The sequence below is a fragment of the Parasteatoda tepidariorum genome, chromosome 5, assembly GCF_982258835.1.
Source record: "Parasteatoda tepidariorum strain Cologne lab strain chromosome 5, Ptep-v5.0, whole genome shotgun sequence".
NCBI lineage: Eukaryota > Metazoa > Arthropoda > Arachnida > Araneae > Theridiidae > Parasteatoda > Parasteatoda tepidariorum.
Window position 1 is genome coordinate 83636167 of NC_141759.1, and position 25143 is coordinate 83661309.

Sequence of the window (25143 nt, forward strand, 5' to 3'; positions counted from 1 at the left end):
AGGTGATATTTTCCCACTTTGTTGGGGGGGGGGAGGAAGCAGAAATTATTTTCTTTTTCGCATTTTGTAAATAATCATCATAAAAATCAAAAATGAATAAATTTGTAAATAATCATCAAAAAAATAATTAAAAATCATGAAATCTGTAGTAGTAAAACACGCGAATCTCTTAAAAAGAGTGTTTCACTTTGGGATTAAATGGCTATAATAAATAATATCAGATTTAAAAACTATGGAGAAATACCAATAGCAATAACTGCCGATATTCGAAATAATTATTGCCTTAAAAAGTAAATACTCAAATTCACTATTCGAATTTTCCATATTGTTTGAAATATATCGGGATGTTTAAAACTCACATGAAAATCAATATCATTAACTGCCGAAAATACAATCAAAATATTACATTGATTTACGATACTATCGGTGTAAATTGATCAAGTCAAAAAGTGATTATCTAAAAGCATGATTCAAATATTACGTGTAAATTTCTGTAGAAAAGAAATTTTTTTTGCTTTTCAAAAAAAAAATCTTTCTGCGATTCTGCCACGGATTAAATACCAATCTTAATTTTATCATGAGTCCGAGCATGACTAAAACCTTTTTTGTCAGTAATGGAGCCCGAGCCCAAATCAGACCCAGGGTTGAGCTAAGCCAGTCTCATCTCTAAGCACGACTGCATATTAAGTTTAGTCAATGGATATTAATAGCATTTTATTAGAAGTTGTAAATAATTTTAAATGTAAGATTTTCACTTACTATTCCGCAATGTTTCGAACTTGCTCCGTCTAGTAGGTGCTGAAGGCGAATCTGATTTTAAAGCTTCAATGAGATTTGTTTCAGATCTAGCCATTAGAGAGTCTAAAAAAGAAAAGAAATTTCGGTTAACTGCAATTACGAAAAGAACAAGCTAACACAATTAAAAATTAATAGCCAAACATTTCAACAAAAAATAAGACCTCTTAAGTACATTTTAAGCAATAAAAAATATTTTTAAGCACTACATAGATTAACAAAATGCAAAATCATTTTCAAAGACTTGCCGACCAGGTGGCCGAGTAGTTAGCGTGTCTGACTGAGGAGCCATTGGCCGCGGGTTCGAATCCTGCTCAGTTTCCTTCAGAATCCTTCTCAGTTCTGGATGTTTCTTTCTCTGTGTTCTATGTCCTTTCTCTTTTGTGTATGAATGTGACCCGCCCTATAAGCGGGTTTGTGGTTGTGTGACGTGGGCGACGCTGCTCCACCGCAGTGGCTTCGCCACAGGTGTCCACTGGCTAACGAGAAGAGAGTAGCAGTTCTGGCATTTCAGTGGCCAATGGGACAAACCTCAAGTGCCCGTCATTAAAAATAAAAAAATTTCAAAGTCTTTACATGATTACGATAAAATAACTAGTTTCTGACAAAGAACTCTTCTTGATTATATTAGCCACCATAGAAAGAATTTTTGGTTTCATTTCAGAGAGTGGAAAATAAAGCCAGAAATTGAAAATATCAGGCAAAATCCAGCAAGTTGCATACGAGAGTACAAGAATCTCACCGAAAACAGTTCAGTATACGCACATGCGGACCTGCAAGTATTTCATCAAACATGTAAAGTTAATGGTGGTTTCATACGCTACGGCCCGACAGTATGCCGAAATGCATTGTGTTTGAAGGAATTGTGAAAACATTGAATAGAACTACGTGAAAACTACACTTTTGTATAATACGCGACAAAAATTGACATATTAAGGAGAAAAAAACTCATTTTCGTAAAGGGAAAATTAAGCACTTTTTAAAAACGCTACGTACTATAGGTTTTGTTCCGATCTCAATCTCACTCAGATTCTTGTTTTTTTTATACTTTCACAAAATCAAAAAAATTTCCCACTTTTGTTATGCACTTTACATAGAGTTTTTTAAAGACTGTTAGGACAGTCCAGAGCAATTTAGTCTGAGTAGATGAGTACCCGTCCAAGCAAAGAAACAACATTACTAACAACATTAGCAAAAATTATATAAGTTTAAAATTTTCACACCTTTAGCATGCGATAAAATGCGATTTGTCCATTCTCCATGGTTTAATAGCTTTGTTTCTGTGGCAGGAAAGGAAATGTTTTTCTGTAAAGACTGTTTAGAAGTCTGAAAATGTATACAATCTTACTTAAAATCAAATATTTAAACAAAAAATAAATAAATAAATATCAAAATATATTTGATTAATATAAATACATTTAATGCAGGTATACTTGATTAATAAATGTAACTCCACATTAAAATCTAAATTTAAAGTAAATGATAAGTAGCAATACATTTAAAACAAGTCAGAGAATAGAAAAATTAAATATTTCTCTTAGCAATAAACAAATAACTCTGTGGCCTAAAGCAAAGACAAGTAATGACGTTTAATGTAAGAGTGAGTTATTAATTTTTAAAAAAAATTATGAATTCTTTTAAAATGAATTTTAAAAAAATATTGGAATTTTTTAAAGATAAAAAAAACCTATTGAATATGATATACTGCTAACTCAAAAGTTAGCACAGCCATTAAGTGCCTCCATGTTTAGATATTCAATATCAAACATCTATAATAAATAAATAAATTAAAAACAAATTAAACAGATTAAATGCTAGTTAAAATGCTCAATTAATAAATTAATACAATGCCAATGTTCGAAATGAACTGAGTAACATTTTAAAAAATCAACATAAAATTTTACTAACGAGAAATTAATAATGTATTTTTTTAAACTCTTGAAAAAAATTCATAAATTTATGGTTTAGATAATTTTTACTTTATTAAGAAATAGTTACTACTATTTTCTTAATGAAAACTTTCAATTAGCAATAAAAAGAAAAATTAACTTTTGAACTTCAGTAATAAAATAGAATATATTAATTTAAAATTGCACAATAAAAAAATAAATATCATTTTCTAATAAAAAGTAATTTATTTATGTTTTTTCAAAAACAGGAAATCACAAAGAAATGCAGTAACTGAAAATTTAAATAAATAAATAAATAAATAAATAGAAGATTATTCACGAGCCTTCAAACAAAAAACAGTTTTAGTTTAGTTGCAAATAAAATCACAACAGAAAAAAAAACTTAAGATTAAAATTAAAATTTAATGGAATATTCTTGTAAAATGGACATTTAAAATTTTATTTCCTACAAGTTTTTGCAATTTTTATTACAGGTTTATTTTTAAAATGATCTTGTTATAGGATATCCACCAACCTTAAAAAGTTTGAAAATTTGTAACAAAAAATGAAACTATCATCAATATCTTTATATACTTGCAGCCACCATTGCATATTACTTTTTAAAAAAAACACATTTCTTTGATAATTTTATCCAGCAAGATCTCTCAACTTTAAAGTCAGGTTTTATAATAAAAAAATTGCTACAGGCTTTAATGTAAATTTACTTCCCAACAGTAATAAAAATAAATACTCAAATATCAAAAAACTTTCTTCGTTTTTGATGAAACTGTTTCCTGGCATATGCTATGGGCACAAATTTTGTCAAAAAGGCAAAATAACTATCATCATTCACTATCTATGAATAACTATTGTCACTTTTAGAATTTTGTCAAAACTGAAGAAATATTTCATCATTCTATTTTTTTCCAAAGAAAAACTCATAGGGCCCAATGTGTTAAAATTTTCTATAAATCATTTTAACTTTGGCACCATATAGGTGGCAAAATGTAATAAAGAGACAAATAACATCCATGCCCAAAGCGGGAATCGAACCCTGGATCTTTCAGGAATGAGACTAACTCCTTGACCACATCATACAGGCTGGACGGCTAAATTCATCACTTTACTTTCGATTGTCTAGTTTTTATTTTAATTTTGTCATTCTAGAAAACAATATCCCACAATGCATTACGATGAGGCTTCAAGTTGAGGAATCATTTTCGTCATACATTTCAGAGTTCGCATTTTTTTACAAATCAGGCAAAATGAGACTCAAAATTAACAAAATAGGTTCGAGGATTGTTGAATCGCCAAAAAAGTGAGAGTCTTATTTCCGAGAATGTACTGAACATTTTTCAAACCCATGGGATTCCTGTATAATCAATCATCAAACAAATTTGTAGAAAAATATGACATAATAAATATGAAATTATAGACAAAATATTAGAATTAATGCATCCTTTTGTTGTTTCCGTAACATCAATACTTACATTAGAGCTTTGACTTTCCACTGAATTGGAGCTATCAGACATTTCTGCTGCTTCTTCCTCTTGTGGTATTTCATCTAAGCTTTCAGCTTCTTGTATGGAACTGGTTATCATGGCTGATTGGGGCAAGGATAATGTGCTACTCTAGATAAGAGAATAAAAATTACTAAAAATAATTAACTTAATTTTTATATTCACTGTTAGAAAGAGGATGGGTTGTGGTTTTATGGCACAAATTAATGTAATAATGTATAGTGGCACAAAGTAATGTAACAAATTAAATGTAATCTTGTGCTAAGCTCAAAGTAAAAATTTCAGTATTAACCTAGTAAATGAACCAATATTAACAGACTCATAAAGCATACCTGCTAACATTAGAGAGATAAAATAACAGAGATTTTACTAGCGACATTTTCAGGCTACGAGTAGTTTTGATACATCATGCATAAACATGTAAGTCAAAAAAAGATATTCAAAATTGGAAATAATATAAGCACATACATTTAACAAAGTAAAAAAAATGCATATAAATCTTAATCAAAAGAAGATTTTTTTAAACCATTACTTAGAGTATTAACACTCAACATACTGCAATACTGGCAATAGCACCATCTGTTGATGAACAAAAGAAGTATTTTTGTCATCACTGGATATTTTGTTGCCAATTTTTTTTTTTTTTAATTTCTTCAGAAAATATGGAGAAATTGGAGAATGCACAGGTAAATAGGAGAGAGTTGTAAAATACAGGAGCCCTCGTTAAAAAAAAGGAGATTTGACAGGTATGATAAAGACACAAAAACAGAAGAGAGTAAAGAAAAATAAACAAAAAGTATCTTGAATTAATGATAACAAAATATGATGCAAAAAAATTAAGTAAGGTATGATTAATAATAAAAACTTTAAAATGTTATAAATGTAAACTTTAAATGCTCACACAAATTTATTTTTTATTTTATTTAATTTAAAAATAATCCTGAACTAACCTAATAATGGTTAATGATTTGCAACAAAAATATCATAAATAGGCTTCATCAATTTTGAATTAAAAGGCATAAATGACAGATTTTTTTATCAACTGATATTCAGTAATATAATATTATAAATAAATTGAGAAAAGGAGAAAAAATAAAATTGTATACTTTTTTAAGGAATCTTGTTAAATATAAATTAAATATTTTAGCCTATAAGAAATGATTTCTTTTACTCCTAAAACAATCTATAGGGGAGAGGGGGGCACATGTGAACAGGGGGCACATGTGAACATGGTATGTTTTACCAATATGATTTGAAATAAAAAATCTCGAAAAATTTTCAATTGATGGCAGTACTAGTCCTACTTCTCTGAAAAACTTTCAGAACAATGAGACATTTTGTTGGTCTATTCTGACAATTTCTTTGTATCAGCTGGTGTTGCATATATTATAATCGCTCGCTTCTCCAAGTGAAAGCATAATATAAATCAACTGATAAATTAAAATTAACTATTGCAGATCATTATATGAACATTCAGGTAAGTTTATGACAATTATTCTTTTTTTTTACTCAATTAAAAGTTCTTTATTTTTCAACTTAGGTTTAAGAAGGATGATGGGGGCACTTGTGAACAAAACATCTGGGGCAGATGTGAACAGTTCACAAGTGCCCCTACATAGTATTAAGATTATTATCCTCATGATATTATAAGTTTAAAAAATATGTATGCATTTAAAATTATCATTATTTAATTTTCCATAATTAATTTATTAATTTTTCCTTTAAAAAATTTTTTTTTTAATTAAATGGTTGATTGCGCATCACGCATATTAACTGATACACCTGAGAATACAGAATTGTTAAAGCTACAAATGAAAAGATAGAAAAAATGAAAAAAAAAGCACGAAAGAGTATTAGAGAAGAAAGAAAAAGGCCCATTACAACACCCGTGGAACATGAAGTTGCGAAAAACCCAATTACGGATAAATTATTGTACAGCTGAAAAATTATTTTCTTATTGACAGTACTGTTGTACAATTTAAATTCACATAGTAAGCTACAACCCCCTCAGTATAATGCGTATCTATATCTGTTATATTAAAGATTTTTTTGCTTTGAAATATGATGATTGCTTTGTGTTTTTAATCTTGTTCATATGTGCCCCAGGGCTGTTCACATGTGCCCCCAATAGGGGCACATGTGAACAATTGAAGTCATTTTTCTAAAATATTATAAAATAAAGAAATATTTTATTGAAAAATCTCAAAAAATTCCACAAGACAAAGAAAATACTATTTAAACATATGGACTTTTTTACTATGAAAAATTGATGATATTTTTCGAAAAATGAAGAAATAAAAAAATTTGTTCACATGTGCCCCCCTCTCCCCTATTATTAAATTGACATTAGAATTTTCATTAATATCAAGTTAATCACGTTATTTAACTATTACATGTTATATCATAGTACAAATAACATTCAGTAATTACTGCGAAATTAATATTATAATTAACTACGCAAAGTGTTAAAAAAAAAGATAGTAACAAATTTTATCATGAGCGTAACTATCCTCAGAAATAATAAAAGATAGCTTTTAATGAAATGGCATAGGCATGAATGATAATTAAGAAATTAATATAATAACACAGATAAATTTTAAAAAATAACAGTTGTGATTCAACTTTTGGAAAATAAATAAAAAAATGCTTTTTTTTAAAAAAATGCAAAAGGGAAAAGAAAAACAGAGTAAAAAAATAAGGTGCGCTAAATTAGAAAGATTTTATGCAAGAAAAGTTTATAATAAAGCCTAAACTTATTCTTAACTTATGAGCCTGCAATCTATAACAGACATCAAAGCCTTTTTTCATATTAAATTAGTTAAAAAGGACAAATGAAATACAAATCCTCTAAGTAAGAAATAATAATACAATTGAAAGTACTGTATAGTTTTCTTCTGAACAGTTTAGTGTGAGATTAAATTTTATTTATTTATTTTTTCAATTTTAAATGTGTTAAAAAATAAGAAAACTTAGAGGAAACCCTTCTTGAATGAATATCAAAAAGCAACATGATAAATACAAAAGCAGATAATTTAAAAAAAAAAAAAGCATTAAATTTGTACAACTAAGTATTGAATTATTTTTATGCTTTTAATAGTTTTGCATTATTATTATGCTGTATGTTATCCTTTTTTATTAATACATAACTAAAAAGATAAGAATTATTTAAGAACTTTAAAAACACATTTTTAACAATTAACAAATTATACAATCAACTAATCTTTTAAACAAGATTAATTCCAAAAATAAAAAAAACATTTATGAGCTCATTAGTATTTATTTATTAAAGTTCAAATAGGTTATTTTTTAATTAAACTTACATAAAGAGCTCCATGACGTTTCATAGGAACGTGACTAAACATTTCATTGAACTCGTCATCTCCAATTTCATTACTTAAAGAACCCGATGATCTTTTCTCTTTCAATCTCTCCAATTTCTTTCTTGGATCAAAAGTCTTAAATGAGACACTCCTTGAAGGCAATTTTTGAATTTTATGACCTGCAAAATTATTGATGAAGTCAATAAAATAAATTTTGCATATTAAAAAAATTAAAAAACAAGGTTTTTTTTTGAAAAAAACAAGTAATAATACATAATTTTTTTCCTATTTAAATTCCAAAGAATAAAAGGAGTTAAATTGATATTTTTCACAGTTCATAAAAATTAACCAACTGCAGTAGCATTAGCTACTGCAGTTGGTTAATTTTAGCATTTTTAGCAACCACTATAAGACGAAATGAAAAATAAAAATATTAAATGATTTGTGATGCTAAATTTTTTTAAAACTTATTGAGACGTTAATGAATTTTTTAACTTATTCAAGATATATGCATTTTGCAATTAATCTTAAGATTAAAAACTAAACACTGTACAAATCAAATTAGACTTATAAAAAAATTAATTTCCATTTGCTCATTTTTATTAATAGTGGACTCTCAATTGTTTCAATCTGTTTATGTTTCTTTCAGTAATCAGATTAAAAAATATATAGATATTTTTTTAGTTTTAGTAACCAATTTATTTTTAATCCGAAGATATCTGAACTGGGTTTTTTTTTTTAAACAAAAAAATTTTTATTTTATTTTATTTCAACTGCCTTACAACCCTTACAGCCCAAATAACTATATTTTGAATTAGATTGCTAAACTTGAAAACAAATATTAAATATTTCGAAAAAGTGCATGAATAGAAATAAGGAAAAATTAGTCGCTGGTCTGAAAAGCCAGTAACTAAAAGAAATCATTAGTTTTTACACATTTTCACTAGCAGACTTAGATGAAATGAAAAACTTTCTAACACAAAATCTCAAATACAAAGCTTTCGGCACACATTAACTCTTGTAACTGGTTTCAACCTTTTCATTGCAAAATTTGTTTGAAAATCTTGAAATTTCTCAAAAACGTTTAGGTTTCTTTTTTTGAATTCTGTATTGATTCATATTACAGAGATGAGTTCAGTCAAAAACCAAAAGAGCTGAAAAATACTAATCGAAAAATGTCTTGTGCAAAAACACTTTTCAAATAATTGAAAAAATATCAGAAATTTCAGAAAGAAGATTGTGTGTGTAGGAAGTATTTGTCCAGAGAACATTATCAACAAATATCAATGCAAAACTTTATTCATTTAATTAAACTGTGAGTATATGAATCTCACTGTGTGGTTTTTAAATGACGTGAATATAATTATTTTTGTTTGATTTTAAAATCACATGAAAACGAATCTCGATATTTGATTTTAAAATTCCTAGAATAAGAAAATCAAGGTTTGATTCTAAATTAGGGTCCGAATAATTTTTAAGTCACTTAAACATTAATCATAATAGTCGCTTTTAAATCGGGTGAATAATTAAAAGCGATATTTGATACAAAATTGAGAAAATAGGAAGCACAGTGTGATATCTTAAATCATGTAAATAGGAATCACGATGTGATTTTAAATCGCGTTTGTATTGGTAGAAATTTTTATAATTTTTGCGGGAAAAATTTTTTTTTCCGAGGTTTAAGTCTGAAAAGACAACTTTTTTTTTTAAAAAAAAGCAGATTTATAATTCTTTTTTTAATAATAGTAAAAAAATTTCCAAGGTGGATACAAAATTTTTGTGAGCTCATGTTTATTATATATAGGTCTGTTGACTGACTTGTTTACATATCTCTATTAGCTTCTTTTTTATTTAATGAAAAATTAAAATACTCAGAGGATAGAGCATACGCCTTCCAATAAGCTGAACCAGGTTCAAATCCCAGCGACAGCTGGTCGATGCGAATTCCACACCCAGCTTAGACTGACCACAGTACTGACGTAAATTATCCTAAGTGGTAGACAGATCATGGATCAATACTTGATCCACGAGTTCTCTTGCCTTCCGGAATGTTTCCAAAATTACAAGGCTACGGAGTTGAACATTAGTAGTCGTAAACCCAAAATTGGGTTGGTAGTTCAACGACGGTTATAAAATTTAAATAAAACACGAAGTATGTGTAATGGTCTCATTTATGATTAAATATGATATTTGTGACAAAAAAACAGACCGAAACACAAAACGGAAAATAAAGATAATTAAAATAAAATTAAAAAAAAGCATACCATGCTTTTACATTGTTTGCTGGTTTGGGGGACCACTGATAATTATTTTATGGTGACTCAAGCGTAATTCAGTGATCCTGGACTACTGTCAATTTTGAACTCTGTAGTGTATTTATAAAATCACACAAACAATGGTTTAACAAATACAATGTTGAATGGTAAATGCTATTACATTATTATAACTCTTACAAATATCCAGGGTATAAGTAACTTACCAACACTAACACGAGACACACTACTACCAACATGAAACGGAAAATAAAAATAATTAAAATAAAATAAAAAAAGCACACCATCCTTTTACATTGTTTGCTGGTCTGGGGGACCACTGATAATTATTTTATGGTTACTCAAGTGTAAATCAGTGATCCTGGACCACTGTCAATTTTGAACTCTGTAGTGTATTTATAAGACCACGCAAACAATGGTTTAACAAATACAATGTTGAATGGTAAATGTAATTAGATTATTATAACTCTTACAAATATCCATGGCAGAAGTAACTTACCAACACTAACAGCTAAGTTTTTAATGGAATGCTTCTTTTTCTTGAAGCTCAGATCATTTAAGCTCTGTGTGTCATTGCAACGTCTAACAATAAAAGATATTCGTACTTCAAGTTCTCCTCTATTCTTATCTTCACTTTTTTCGCTTTTCCCCTTTAAAGTATACCACCTGAAATAATATTCATTTGATAACAAAAAATACAATATAAATAAGGAAGAGGAATACAATTCGGAAACTTAACCCTTTGCACTCTGTATTCTTTCAAAGGCGTAAAAAACTGTACACAAACAGTAAAAGTTTACAAGACAACAGTTACTTTTTGCACTCCTCCCATATAATACCCGAAAACCACTAAATATAGTGGTCACTAGACATTAATTACAAAAAACATTAACTTTTATAGTGGTTACTAAAACATTAACATTTAGAGTGGTAGATATTTTAATGGTGAAAGTGGTGCCTGAAAGCTATTCTTGGAGTGGTAAAAATTTAATTTCAATCTTAGATAATCTAAACATTATTAATCTAAACTTAGATTATCTAATCAATATTAGATTATCTAAAATTTCAAAAGAATAAATGATCCGACAAATTATTTTTAGATCTATTTCCTTATAATTTACTTCAAAATTCTCAAATAATATGGTTACAAATATAAAATAGCAAACAATTTTTCTTGATTACTTAAAAAATGAATGGCTTGATTATAAATAGTGAAATAGCTATATATATATATATATATATATATATATATATATATATATATATATATATATATATATATATATATATATATATATATATATATATATATATATATATATATATATATATATATATATATATATATTACTGTGAATGACAGAAATTGGGTGGTTGTTGACTTCTACTGTTGAATGTTGACATCGCATATAGTTTGACTAAAATAAGAACTCCCCCAGACATTCATCTGGACCTGTGGCGGTGACTATGGTAACGAGGTATGAATGACTATTTTAAGAAGGGGTGCAGGGTCACTGTTTTGGGGTGATTTTGGCTTGTGTCGGCGAGAGAAAGGGAATCTTCGGTCGCTCTTTCTTCGGTCTATTGTGTTAGTCCTAGAGTGAAGCTACCCTCTCTAAAATGCGTCATTTTGTTTCCATAGCACCAGACGGCCTCAGACTTTGTGGCGGGAGGAGTTCTTAGCTTAGACAAATTGTAGTCGCTTTGGTAAGTGTCCAAAATGCATACTAGGTCAAAAGTCATTGCCCAGTATGCTATTAACCGGTACTCCGAACACTGACGTTTCTCCTAATCTATCCTCAGCAGATATTAAAATAACGAATAAATATAATAATATCGATGAATAAATTAATATCAAATCAGATTTTAAAAAATTTGGACATTCGACAAAGCGACTATGTGGTTGTTGACATTCACCATTGACGTTCAGTCATTCACAGTAACACACACACACGCATATATATACATATAACAAATATTTGTTTACAAAAAAGATAGATAACAAAAGTTTTTCAGAGGATTAACAAAATACTTCAATTACACCATAAAGAAAAGTAGTAACATTTAAAGAAACAATTTTAGTTTTAAAAAAAGAAAATCATACAATCAAAATTTCATAAGAATTAACTAAGTTGATACTGTAAGAATATTTGATATAAAATAATTTTATCGGATTTCAATAGCTTTACAATATAACTTATCTACAATTCGATTACTTTTCATTGCAAATAGAAACTTTTCTTTTGTTTTCAGACACAATACGAAAAAAATTTGAGTCAACTAGTTTTAATTTCTTCCTATTTATTATATTGCGTCTAATAACAGTAAACTACAGGCATGTAACATTAATCAACAATAACAATCACCTAAATACAATAAATTTTTCTTTTTTGCAGTAAATTCAAGTATGGTGGGTGTTCCTGTAAAGTTTATTATACCGCCCCAAGTTTATTCTTTCACACTTAAGAAACAATAAAACACAAATAAATGCATCAAAGTATAAAGTTAATACACAAAAATAAAGTGGAAATAGATTTTAAAAAAATTAAGATCTAAAGCTGATAGATAATTACCTGGTGAAAGGTCGGTCAAAATTTTCAATGCCTTGCAAAGATACACTTGTTTGTCCTAAAAACTCATCTAATCCCAAAACATTACGATGGAAAACTGTCAGATGAACATCAGAATCTCGACCAATAAGAGTTCTAAAAAAAGATTAATTTGTGAGCAGTCATGTTAAATAAAATATGTCTGAGTATGTCTCATAACCTTTATCTTTATTCAGAATTAGGTTACTTTTTAAGATGGAGCAAGGAGCACAAGTTCTTTATACAGAAACATGGCTAAAAAATAATAAGTAGTACAAGTTTGTTATAATAACGAAAAATTTAATAAATGATGAATTTATGAGGAGATAAAACTTGCTATGTTTTACATTAATGAAAAAAATTAAAAGTTCTTTATGCAAAAAAATTGGAAGGAATTAATAAAAATATATTGCATAATCTCATATTTTTAAATCTTTTTCCTTTATATTATCAAAGCTATTGCTTAGGGCTCCTTCAAATACTATGTACGACCTTAACAAGGGGAGACATTTTGTTATTTGTTATTTTCGCTGACAAAGAGGAAGGGTATGAGTAACATTGACTAAGACATAAAAATCCCCTTATTTTCAAAATTTTCTTAAAAACAAAATAAACATAATTACATGAAGAAAAATTTCAAACCAGGAATAAACTCCAGATTTGGGGAAAGAAAAAAATTCCTTAGAAGAGTTTCAGAGGACAAGAGTTTTGAACACAAAAGTTTCCTAAACAATATTCAGTTCAAGACTTTATGAAAGAAATTGAAACCTAAATTTTGTTTTATTCTTATAACTTTAGACTAGCACAGTAAAAGTCAAACTAAAAGCAAAAAAACCTCAGTTAGGATTTCCTTAATCATGGGGAATTTTTTCATGGGTCGATTTTTGCGATTTATTTCATTTTTCCTGAGGTGGTGAAAAGTTCAAAATTGTCAAAAACATGCCTATGCAATGTTTGTATGTCCCCTAATGAAAAATAAAGTTCTAAATCGAGAGAATCGCTCAATTGATTGATCTATTAGCAGGGTGCGTAGCCAAATCTTTCAACAAAAAATAATTTCTGAATTCTTCTAATTCATTTTTAATTTCTGAAAAAAGGGCTACATGTTTTAAAAGTGGCCACAGTTAAAAATGCTATAACAGGCCACTGAACTGTTGCAAAATTTCCCTGTTTTGCCCTACAACGATCAGTGATGGAGGATTGCAAGAATCGGTAATTAGAATTTCCTGTCATCCAAACGATTAGAGTGATATAACAATTAGAATATAGAAGATAACAATTAAGACTAATACTTACAAATCGCATTCTTCATACCACTCAGGATCTGTAGCTTTCTCTTTAACCGTAGTTTGAAATTTTTCTTTACCCATTTGAATAAGGACGAAAGCATCATTTGTTCCTGAAAAAGCGAAATTCTTTAAAATACGGAACATTAAATAATAATAATGAGCATAACTTATATAGAAACTATTCATACAGCGTTAAGTATCTTAAAAACTCATATCTCGTTTTGAAGCATTCGTTTAAAACTTATTCTTCCTCTTAAATTGAACAGAAATTAAATCTCAGAATGAAATTCATGGCTCATATTCAACCCTTTGCTTTTAATTTAGATGTATTTTATCAACATCATTCATGCGATTAATTTCCATATCATTAACACTACATCATGAGTCATGGTGGCTCAGAGGATAGAGCGCTCGCCTCCCAATGAGGTGACCCGGGTTCGATCCCAGCGATAGCTGGTTGATTCGGATTCCGTACCCGGCTCGCAAGACCGCAATGCACACGTAAAAACATCCTCAGTGGTAGGCGAATCATGGGTTAGAGTCCCCTTGCCGTCAGGCTAACCGTGGAAGGTTTTCCTCTCGATGTAATGGAAATGCGGGTTTGCTGAATCAAAAAGTTCTCTAAAAAGGCAAATTTCACCCAATACTTGATCCAGGAGTTCCCTTCTCTTCTGGATTGGGTTCAAAATTACAAGGCTATTGAACATTAGTAGCCGTAAATCCTAAATTGGGTTGGTTGTTCAAAGACTAGTATAAAATAAAACATTACATCGTTTTGCACTTAAAGAAAGCAATTCTTTCAAAGCGAAATAATAGAAAGGATAATCTTAAAGCTTTTATACATTTATTCTTATTTAATTATTGCAACCGGACGGGAGTTCGTAGAAGCATTCGTAAGATTTCCGGGAGATTTCCGTATTTTAGATCCGGGAGATTTCCGTATCACGATCTGTGGCAGAATAATCGCTAAGTCTTGGCAACTTCTAGGCAGCGGCCCGCGAGAAACTTAAAAAACATCACAGAAAGGGAACTAACTCGAATTCAAAGTCTAACTATGTAATTTTTGTTTAGAACTAAGTAACGGTGAATGAAATAAATCAAACTATTACAATCCCCCCCCTCAAATAAACTGCTAAAGAATTAGTTAGGTTAACAGTTTTATATTTTTACCCTGAATGATTATGCTTCATGCTCGCACGTATTTCTGACAGTTGGCGCGATAGGGCTAGTAAATTCAATCAGGTAATCATCAATACTACATTGTAGGTACTAGTAACAAAAAATTTGTTTACAATTTAACTTTCTTTTTTTTTTTTACGGAATGGACTAACAGAAAGGATAATCTTAAATCTTATATGCATTCATTCTTATCACATTTACTATACTTTAATATCAACTCAACTAAATCACTGAAAATGAATATGAACAGTAACATTTAGTAATAATATTAATAATACTATGGGTTTACCCATTGGCTACTATGGGTTTACTCGTTATTGGAATTCACCCATTGGCCAAATGGCTCTTGTTTTGGGTTTTATGGCGAGCGCACTTTATTTAGACGTCATCACACTTTTCAACTGTGTTCAAGAGTAATAGTAAGCAACGCGCATGCGTCGCCATTGCATGAGTTGCTATGGCGACCGCTGCTGTTTGATAATTTTCTTTTTTTCTTTTTGTTTTCACCAGCTTCCACCATTCAGCTTTTCACCATTCTTCATGTATTTACATAATAATAATTCAAAGTACTTTTATATTCTTTTTATTATTAACTTATAATTACTGTCCTGACGGTGATTTTAATATAAATATGAATACTGAAAAAGGAAAAGTATTTTGTGACGTCTTGAAACACGTATATAGCCAGGATATGAAAACCAATCAGACGACAAACATCAATTGAGACAGTTTTGCAACCCATGATTTGAAATGTTGTCGCGTTTAGCGGAGTCAAAGAAGAAAATAAAAAAAAAGCATTTGACCAATGGGTAACCAGTGATCGTAATAAAACGATCACGTTTTTTTTTTTTTTAAAGCCAAATTATCTATGAACTAGCCCTATGAAACAGTTAATTATAAAAATCAATAATTAAGATCTATAATGAATTATTTTTAACGCAACTCAATACGAAGTAAAAAGAAAGTTATATTTTAATAAACAAAATTATCTAGAACAAACGGTCTTACCTTTTCTTCCTTTGTTTTGAAGATTTCGAGAACGTTGAACTGAAATTAAAAAAAAAAAATAATGTGTTTAAATATTTGAGGTAAAAAAAATATATACACATGTATACACACACTTTCATAAAATAGACTAAAAAGTAGATCACAAAAAGAAGGGTAATGAATGGTTAACAATAAAGAAAAACAACAATTCCATTGTGTAACTGATTATGTAAAAAACCTAAAACACTTCCCAAATGAGAATTTAAACACAGCAGTGAAATGAGATAATGGTTTTTAAGGAGATATTTTTCAAGCTTCACTAAGAAATAGAAACATAAATGCATAAGAATACGATTTAAAAATCCGTTGCGTTATACAACAAAATTGTAATAAACAAAAGGTCAGACAAATTGTTGGGTTGGCATTTCACCCGGAAGAAACTGGATAAAACCACACACAAAAATGGAATACATGGAACTAAAAAAGGTTCCCAAATGGGATTCTGCGGAACTTTAGGGTTACGTGGAAAGGTCACTGGGGTTAAAATTTCTTTCTAACCAGTTATAATTTTTGTAACATAAAACTATATTTTTATTTATTTGATATTTCCAAAAATTTAACAGTTATTTGATATTTCGGTTCATTTTAAAAAAATTATTCAAGCAAAATGGCAATGAAGAAAGAAAAAACAAAATTTAAAAAATATATATACTTTCTAATAACAATATATTGTGATAGGAAAATACGAAAAAGAAAAGGAATTATTAAATGAATATGCATTTGCAAATAAATTGCATCATTATTTATTCTCAAACTTTATAATTCAAAGTAAAATAACCTGATTCGAGAATAAAGAATTTTTTTTAAAGAATTTTTTTCTTCTTATAACCAGTCTCATACCATAACCATAATTCAGCTTATTTTATTCAATTTCAACGATAAAAACTACTAAATTAGAAACAACTACAGACCTGAGAATTTAGCTGTCTAGCATAAAAACAAATTTTATATATCTGTTTTTGATAAAGCAATGAAAAAAATTTCTTCTAAATTAATTTGTAATCTTTTTTTCATCAGTACATTAATAGTTGCTAATTAACTTTATTTTTAAAATCGGGGTTCCGCTAAAAGAAGCTCGATCACTTAAAATTCACAATATCTCGTCGAAAAAATGTAAATAGATTTTTCTGAGCTTTTTAGTATAAGTAATTAAAAAATTTTAATGCGCGTTGTGGTGTTTAATAAAATAGTTTCTTAAATATGTAATCCTAAAACAAATATTGTAAAGCTCAATAACGCTTAGGTCAAGACTGAGTTAACTATATTATTTAATAATAACAATAAAAAAAAGGCCGCTGTCTGTTGTAGTTTGCACACTTTTTATTTATTTATTTACACATTGATTCACCTACTCACAAATTCGTTTATTTACCATTTCGTTGGTTTTTTGATTCGCTTCATCTCTTTCTTCAATAGAGTATATTAAGGATTTTTACTAGTAATGGTTGCATAGCGGCACGAATGTATAATGATATGCTTTTGAAACTGAAAGTAAACAATTTTTAAAGTATCTGTGTGTAAAGTAAACTAATTAAACAAACACCCTGTGGCGGAAATTTTTCGAGCTTTCTGGGACATACCTTTCGAATATTAATATCTTTCTGCAAGATACTTTTAAAAATAACAAATATGTATGTTACTGATTCAAAGTAACAAAAGCGTCAACTTCAAAAAAAAAAACTTTTCGGATTAAATATAATTTTTTTTAAAACAATAGATGGCGCCACTGAAAAACAAGAAACGCACCCTCCACTTAGATTCGCTTGATTTCACTAACAGGCTTGCTGATATTGGCAAGTGGCATTAGAAACAACAAGTGTTTTTCATATAATTAAGACCAAATCTCTGCAATTGATAAGCGGATATTGCGTTAGCAGAATTCAATTTCAAGTTTGCTTTACTAACATTAACTCAGACGCTGGAGAAATTTAACAATAGAAAGTGTTCAATGTTTCCCATATTTGTTCCAGATAATAACAATTAGCGCTATTCTACAGTCTTCAGTTTCTACATTCTTTTTGCGATTTTGACCACTAACAAAAGTTCTTTAAACTACAGCCATGGATACCTAGGCTCAAGTAACGAGACTCGTTTCCCCGTGAGCTCTGTGACGTCGATTTAGATTGGCTGCCGTCGATCACATAGGTAAACAGTCGCCATTTTGGTGAATAGTTTGGACGGTGAAGTTTCAATATGCTCGATCGGTTATTTCTATTTTCTCCTATTTTTACTTTATTTGCTTCATAGCTTTAAATTAATAATGGCAGATTGTTACGCATTTAGGTGTTCTAATAATTCAGAATTAGGCTTTAAATTATATGGTTTCCCTGTAGTAAAACTCACATTAAAAAGGTAGGGAGGTACTTTATTTCCGTCACACTAGAGCTGCAATGTTAAAATTTTAAAATTAATGTCAAAATTTTATTTTTAATGTTAAAATTTTATTATTATTTTTCGTGAAAATAGTGGCGGGCAAAAATATTAGCATGGCCGGTACCATTAAAACTGAAATTTCATGCCGCCCTCATAATATAAAATAAAATATCATTAAAAAGAATCTCAGCTAACTCCAAGATATCTGTTCCTTCTAAGATATTTGTGCCAGAAATTCGCAATAGATACAGCGTTAGGAAAAATGTAAACAATAACAAATGAAAAAAATAAAATGATGAACAATATGCAAATCCTTTCCGAAAACTTTCATCAGAACAAACCCGTTTTAATAGAATTCTTCTGTTGTTAATAGAATTAGAAGAAGCATAGGGAAGTTCAATGAAGGGGCACAAATACTTTAATTATAAACCTCAACCCAGCAAAGAATTTCACTTTCACTCATTCCGCCAGCACAATAACCCATCATAATAAATTAAAAAATAAAATACTCGCACATGAAATTCCAAATCCGATTTAGGACAATTAAACGAGTTTCACAGAGAGCAGGATTCGCAAAATACCAATCCGCAAGTAACGGGACTCGGGACTGGTTTCCCTTCGTGCAAAAATGACCTTGTTGATCGAGCGAGTTGTGATATATTTTTTTTTCGTTATATTCCGTGCGAAAGATCGAACAAAATCAAAATTTATGGACCAGTGTCCGAACAATGAAGATCAGAATGTTGACATTTCTAGGACAATCGGCTGATTTTTATGTTCTGTATGCGCACGTAAGGTTCGCGGAGAGTTCTGGGGTTTGGGGAAACAAAAGTAAAAGCAATGGTTGATGAGAATGATCTGCATAAATTCCGAAATAATTGGAGGTTGTCAAACTACAACTTGAGGTGTCAGGGCGGTCTTTGCTTTATGACCTTCAAGCAAACCACGGGATTGCAAATTAAAACAAAAATTAAAGCTACGTTGTCAAAAAAATATTGATATTTAATAAATATATTTTGTTAATTCAAAATGAGAATTATTCTTTCTGTGGTGTAGCAAACAAGAAATAACGCTGAATGTTATCTTGTCGAATAAAATAAATTGATTCATGTATTAATTTGGGAGACTTTTTGCGAAGGATACCGATTTTAATAAAATTGTGAAAAATCTATTCATAATTTGAGACTCGATGAAAAAAGGTCCTGTTTTTGTGATTTTCCTTAAAAATCACAAAAAGTCTCGTTTTTGTAAATTTTATTTTATTTTATAACCGTCGTTGAACAGCCGACCCAATTTTTGGGTTACTAACGTCCAACTCCGTAGCCTTGTAATTTTGAACCCAATACAGAAGACAAGGGAACTCCTTGATCAAGTGTTGGAAGAAATTTGCCTTCGTGGAGAACTTTTTGATGAAACTAACTCGCATTTGCGTTATATGGAGAGGAAGATCACGAGTACCTCCCACGGTTAGCTTGACTTCAACGGAGCCCTAACCGATGATCCGTCTACCACTGAGCATATTTCACGTCAGCACTGTGGTCGGTGCAAGCTGGATGCGGAATTCGAGTAGAATGGGATTCGAACCCGGTTCGCGTCATTGGAAGAAGGTGAACGCTCTATCCCCTGAGCCATCACGGCTCAGTTTTTGTAAATATGTGAAAAATGTTGTGTGAATTTAATATTACCGAAAAAACGGTCTTCACAACCAGATCTCTTTTTTATAAATGTCGAAAAATAGGGCCCTTTTTATGTTTTAAAAAAAACTGTAAAAAAAAAAAAAAGGAGCATGCTCAAGGATTTATAGTTCCAAAAATAAAAATTTAAAGGCTTCTTCGACTTCCGTTTTTCAAAAGAATTTTGTGAAAAGGTTATTAAAAATAATTAAAATATTGTTAAGATAAAATATTTTGTGAAGGTTCTCCGCTTTTCAAAAGAAAAAATTTGTGAAAAGCCCATTAAAAAAAGGATGTAAAACATTGTTAACAATGCATTTTTAAAATAAAATGGTTTGTGAAAAGCTCATTGAAAAATGTAAAATATTGTTAAGAATACGTTTTTATGATAAAATATTTTGTGAAAAGCCCACTAAAAAAGTAAAATATTGTTAAGAATACGTTTTTATGATAAAATATGTTATGTAATGCCAATTAGAAGTGTAAAGGATTGTTAACAATACGTTTTTATAATAAAATATTTTTTCAGATTCTCTGTTTTTCAAATGAAAAATTTTGTGAAAAGCCCATTAAAAAAATTTAAAGTATTGTTAACACTAGAAAAAGACTAAAACTTAGTATATACCTATATTGCCCAAAAGCAGTCAAAATGGCTGGATTGTGAAAGAATAACTAATGTGTAAAGAAATTTGTTTAAAATTAGTTTTTAATATTTTTTATATTATTTACAGTTATATAACAAGTTATTAGTAAATATTAACAATAAAAAAAAAATTGTATGTTGCACAAAAAGTCACAAAATTCTCAGAAATTGCGTCATTATATACATCATTGTTTTTCTAATTGGAATTAAAAAGTAGTCAAAAGGACTTCATTGGGCAATCTAGTGTTAGGAATGCGCTAGATTATAATATTTTGTGAGTGGACCAATTTTAAGAAAAAATATTTTGTGAAAGGTCCGTTTTAACGATCAATATTTTGTAAAGGGACCATTTAAACGATAGAAAACTTTGAGGAAGATAAATTTTACGATAAAATATTTTGTGAATGGCCCATTAACAGACCCAAATTTCTCTAAAAACGACTGTTGCAGCGGATTTCTTCTAGAGATACAAAATTGATTTATATTTTGACCTTGGTGTTAATTGCAGTTAACGAAACTTAGAATGATCGGAATACTAGAAGATCCAGTATGTGCCAGTGTAGAAAACGAGATTTAAATATTTTTGTGATTAAATACTACCTTGAAAAAAATAACCTCTCAGATTTGCTTCAAACTTTCCTTGTATGGAGTAATACCAACAAAAATAAGATCGAGATAGAAAAAGTATTTGGATACATGGCATTTATTTTTAATTAAATTTCTATTTAAAATGAAAAGTAAATTATGGAGAATCGGGGTACATAGGCACCGATGTGAACTACTCCGTTGTGAGCGAAGTGCAAAATTTAATACACCGTATGCGCATTCGTTTTGACTATCATATACATGAAAGAAATTAAAATCCAGCTGGTGGGATGGCTTGGTCAGATGTATATGGCCAAGGAGAAGAAGGGACCAAGTTTAAGGAGAACACAGTTAAAATAATCTCTTTCGACAAGTGAAAGGGAAAAAGGAAGAGAGACAAACCACGTAGATGGTGTGGGTTTATAGAGAAAAATATGGAATTAAATATGGGTTTATAGAGAAAAATATATGGGTTTATAAAGAAAAAGTCGAGGCGTCTGATAAAACGTGATGGAATAAACTGCCTGAGACAACCATAGCCAGCAATCGGCTGTAGTGCTGATAAAAGGAGAAATTAACAAAATAACAAACACGGAACACATGAATTGTTTATGGTCTTGATTACTACATGGTCTTATGATCTTTTATTTTTAAAAAAACTATTAACTTTTTTAAAATTAATATGTTTTTTTCATCAATACAATGTTTTTATTCATTAATATAATTAATTAACTTTAACTATAATTAGTTAATAAAACTCTACACTCCCTGGCCAAATTATTAGACGCATTATAAGATTCTATGTAAAATCTTAATTATCAGTATATGCTATGCAGATTTATTGTTTCTACGCGACTGAAACCGGTTTGTACTTGTTTACGTTCGTGTATCTATCGGTTAAATTAGGCGATATATAATATAAATTCGACGATTGGATAAATTAGACGATATATTATATAAATATAAAATATTTATTATATCAGGTATTATATTATTATATTGTAACATATAGATCAAATTATTAGACGCACTGTAGTTTTTTAATAATTGCATGTTTTCCACGAGTTTATATACAATACTTTTATATTTAAACACACAGGTAATGTGTTTTTATTCAGGAGATTTTTTATATACTTCCTATTTGTATTTATTTTTAACGTATTGCACTACAATGTTAACCAATTGATACACGAACGTAAACAAGTGCAAACCGGTTTCTGCCACGTAAAAACAATAAAGCTATATAGTATCACCTGGTAATTAAGATTTTACATAGAATCTTAGAGTGCGTCTGATAATTTGGCCTATGTACAAGTTAGAAATATACCGATTTTCGTAAATAACGGAAGAGTGCCAATTTCCTAACAGCTTTTCAACCCAAATCATTACAGAATACGCGTGATAATAGAGAATTACAAACATTCCAAAAATTGCAAACACGCACTACAGTTTCTCACTAAAGCTCCATCTAAATTTAACCTCGTGATCGTTTCCCATGGTTGGCTCGAATGAATGAACAGTAACTCGAAAACGAATGACACAAAGACAACAAAAATTATCATATCAAAAAGAAATATAAATATAGACAATATTCCATTCATATTTAGAACATAAATGTATAAATTAACTCAGAGCGATTTCGATTATTAATTTTTCGAATATCCACCTCGAATTCATCCATTATTCTTGAAAACGATTCTAACAATTTAATTAGCAATTAGAAAAATATAGTTTTCTATTTATTTTTATGAGTTTCACAAAATAATGGTGGCACTGTTTTGTTAGCTTTAAGAAATAATGTTGCATATACAGTACTTCTTAAACTGCGCATTCCGTTGCCCGGTATTGATAACTTTTGAACTAACTTATGATCCATTACAAAACTCTGAAAAATTTTCATAATTTTTTACACTTTATGTTTACTTAAATAATCAAAAACTCCTGTTTATAAAAATAATTAAAAATTTCAATTTTTCTGTTTAAAATTTTTTAAGCTTTGGAATGATAATAGAAAAAAAAATCAAGAAAAGCGAAACACTTTAAAGTAAAAATAATTTTATCATTGTACAAGGTGCAATAAAAGAAATCGCTAAGACTTGTGTGCTATTTTTTAAAATAAAAAATAATAATAATAAGGTTAAATTAAAGAGATTTTAAAAGAAAAAAATTTAAAAATTACAAACCCTTTAAAACGGCAAGTTTTAAAAACCTTTTTTTCTTACAAGTTCCATTTTTAGCTTCTAAAAAATTTGAATTAATTACACTTTTTTTGTAAAATCGAACAATTTTACTCTATGAGAAACTGGGTATTGAAATTTTTGCCAGAAGCAAATAAATTTCAATTGACTTTCCATGTCGTTACAGAATTTATGGATTGGGGGAGATTGGGGGAGGGTAAGGTAAAGGCAACATGTTTATTTCATTTTATTACATATTTACATCTATTACATATTAACAATAGTTTGAAATAGTGACTTGTAAAAAAAACATACTGTTTAGAAAGCGTTTTTCGTGAACAACACAACGATTTTCATATTGGCAATACGATGCTTCCTATGCGTTGTGCTGCCATCTAATAGACATATTAGAAACTTAAAAATTACCTATCAGAAAACAATACCAAGAAAGAGATAGGAGTAAAAATGCAGCTCATCATTATATTGCCACAAACAGTTCAATTTTAGGACTAAGATTCAAAGCTCTTTCCTCATACTAAAATTTTAAATTTCTCTAAATTTTATGAAATATATAGAATTCTACGAATTCCGTAAGCATATAAAAATAAATTCCATGGTAACACAGCAATTACTTGCAAAATATCGTGAGAAAATAAAGTCTGAAATTACACCATGCTTCGGAATCGGAAGAAAAACTCAAGCAGTTCTAAACGTTTTTGAAACAAAGTATTTAAAGCACGGTATAAAAAAAATAAATCGCACGAAGAGCAGCAGAGCGTAAACGTTAATTTCGTAACATGATGGGATTATTTGCCCTTATATTTTAAGAAACTCAAACCTTTTCTTAAAATAATGGAAAACTTAAATCGCACGCACTAAAGTTCATCGAACGGACAATCAATAAATACTTCCTATAAATGTATGTAATTAAAAAAAAAGTTTTTTTTTTTTTTTTAAGTTAGAATGCGTCTGCATCGTGTTCCTAAATAGCATTGTCACTTTTTGTAATTTCCAGGGTTGACAAAACTCGTGCTTAAAATCGGATTTTTTTTTTTTTTTTTTTTGAACATTTCCCCAACCAAAGCATCGTAAAAAATGTATTAACACTAGATTGCCTAAGGAAGTCATTTTGACTGCTTTTTAATTTCAATTAGAAAAACAATGATGTATATAATGACACAATTTCTTAGAATTTTGTGACATTTTGTACAGCATATAAATTTTTTTTATTGTTAATATTTACTAATAAATTGTTATAAAACTGTAAATAATATAAGAAATATTAAAAATTAAACAAATTTCTTTACACATTAGTTGTTCTTTCACAATGCGGTCATTTTGACTGCTTTTGGGCAACAGAGGTATATACTAAGTTTTAGTGTTTCTAGTGTTAATATTTTTATAACACTTCGACGCATATGGGACACCGTTGTCCCTTATGTATATTTTTTTCTGGCCCTTCAATTTCAGGCAAAAATATATTTTTGTATTTTTTAATTACAAAAAACAGTCTAATAGTTACTATAAGAAATCTATAAGATTATCGGCGTTATATATTTGTACTTAAATATAAAATGAAAAAAAGTAAATAAAAATTTTTTTCATTCATTTTCAAAAAAGTATCAAAAATTTTGCTAATAATAAAATTAATTAACAATTAATAAAATTTCACTGATGAATAACCGTTTCTCTTAGATCCAAATAACTGCAAATAAGTTCACATTTGAAAAATTATTGTTTGGAAGATTTTACCTTTAACGCAGAAAAAGACACTGGCTTTTCATGCAGTATT

At 29.1% G+C, this 25143-nt stretch overlaps 1 protein-coding gene across 5 annotated transcripts in view; it reads right to left on the minus strand.

Moving 5' to 3' along the window:
* Positions 1-25143, minus strand: part of Rip11 (Rab11 interacting protein) — a 73364-nt gene that overhangs the window by 17693 nt on the left and 30528 nt on the right. For all 5 annotated transcript variants that reach the window (XM_087164445.1, XM_087164442.1, XM_087164443.1 and 2 more), the window contains exons 2-9: positions 15862-15900; positions 13682-13784; positions 12371-12502; positions 10297-10463; positions 7525-7703; positions 4175-4315; positions 2019-2121; positions 760-861 (exon numbers count right to left, since the gene is read on the minus strand). In XM_087164445.1, the coding sequence (XP_087020571.1) occupies positions 760-861; positions 2019-2121; positions 4175-4315; positions 7525-7703; positions 10297-10463; positions 12371-12502; positions 13682-13784; positions 15862-15900 (966 nt within the window). The remainder of the gene's footprint in view (positions 1-759; positions 862-2018; positions 2122-4174; positions 4316-7524; positions 7704-10296; positions 10464-12370; positions 12503-13681; positions 13785-15861; positions 15901-25143) is intronic.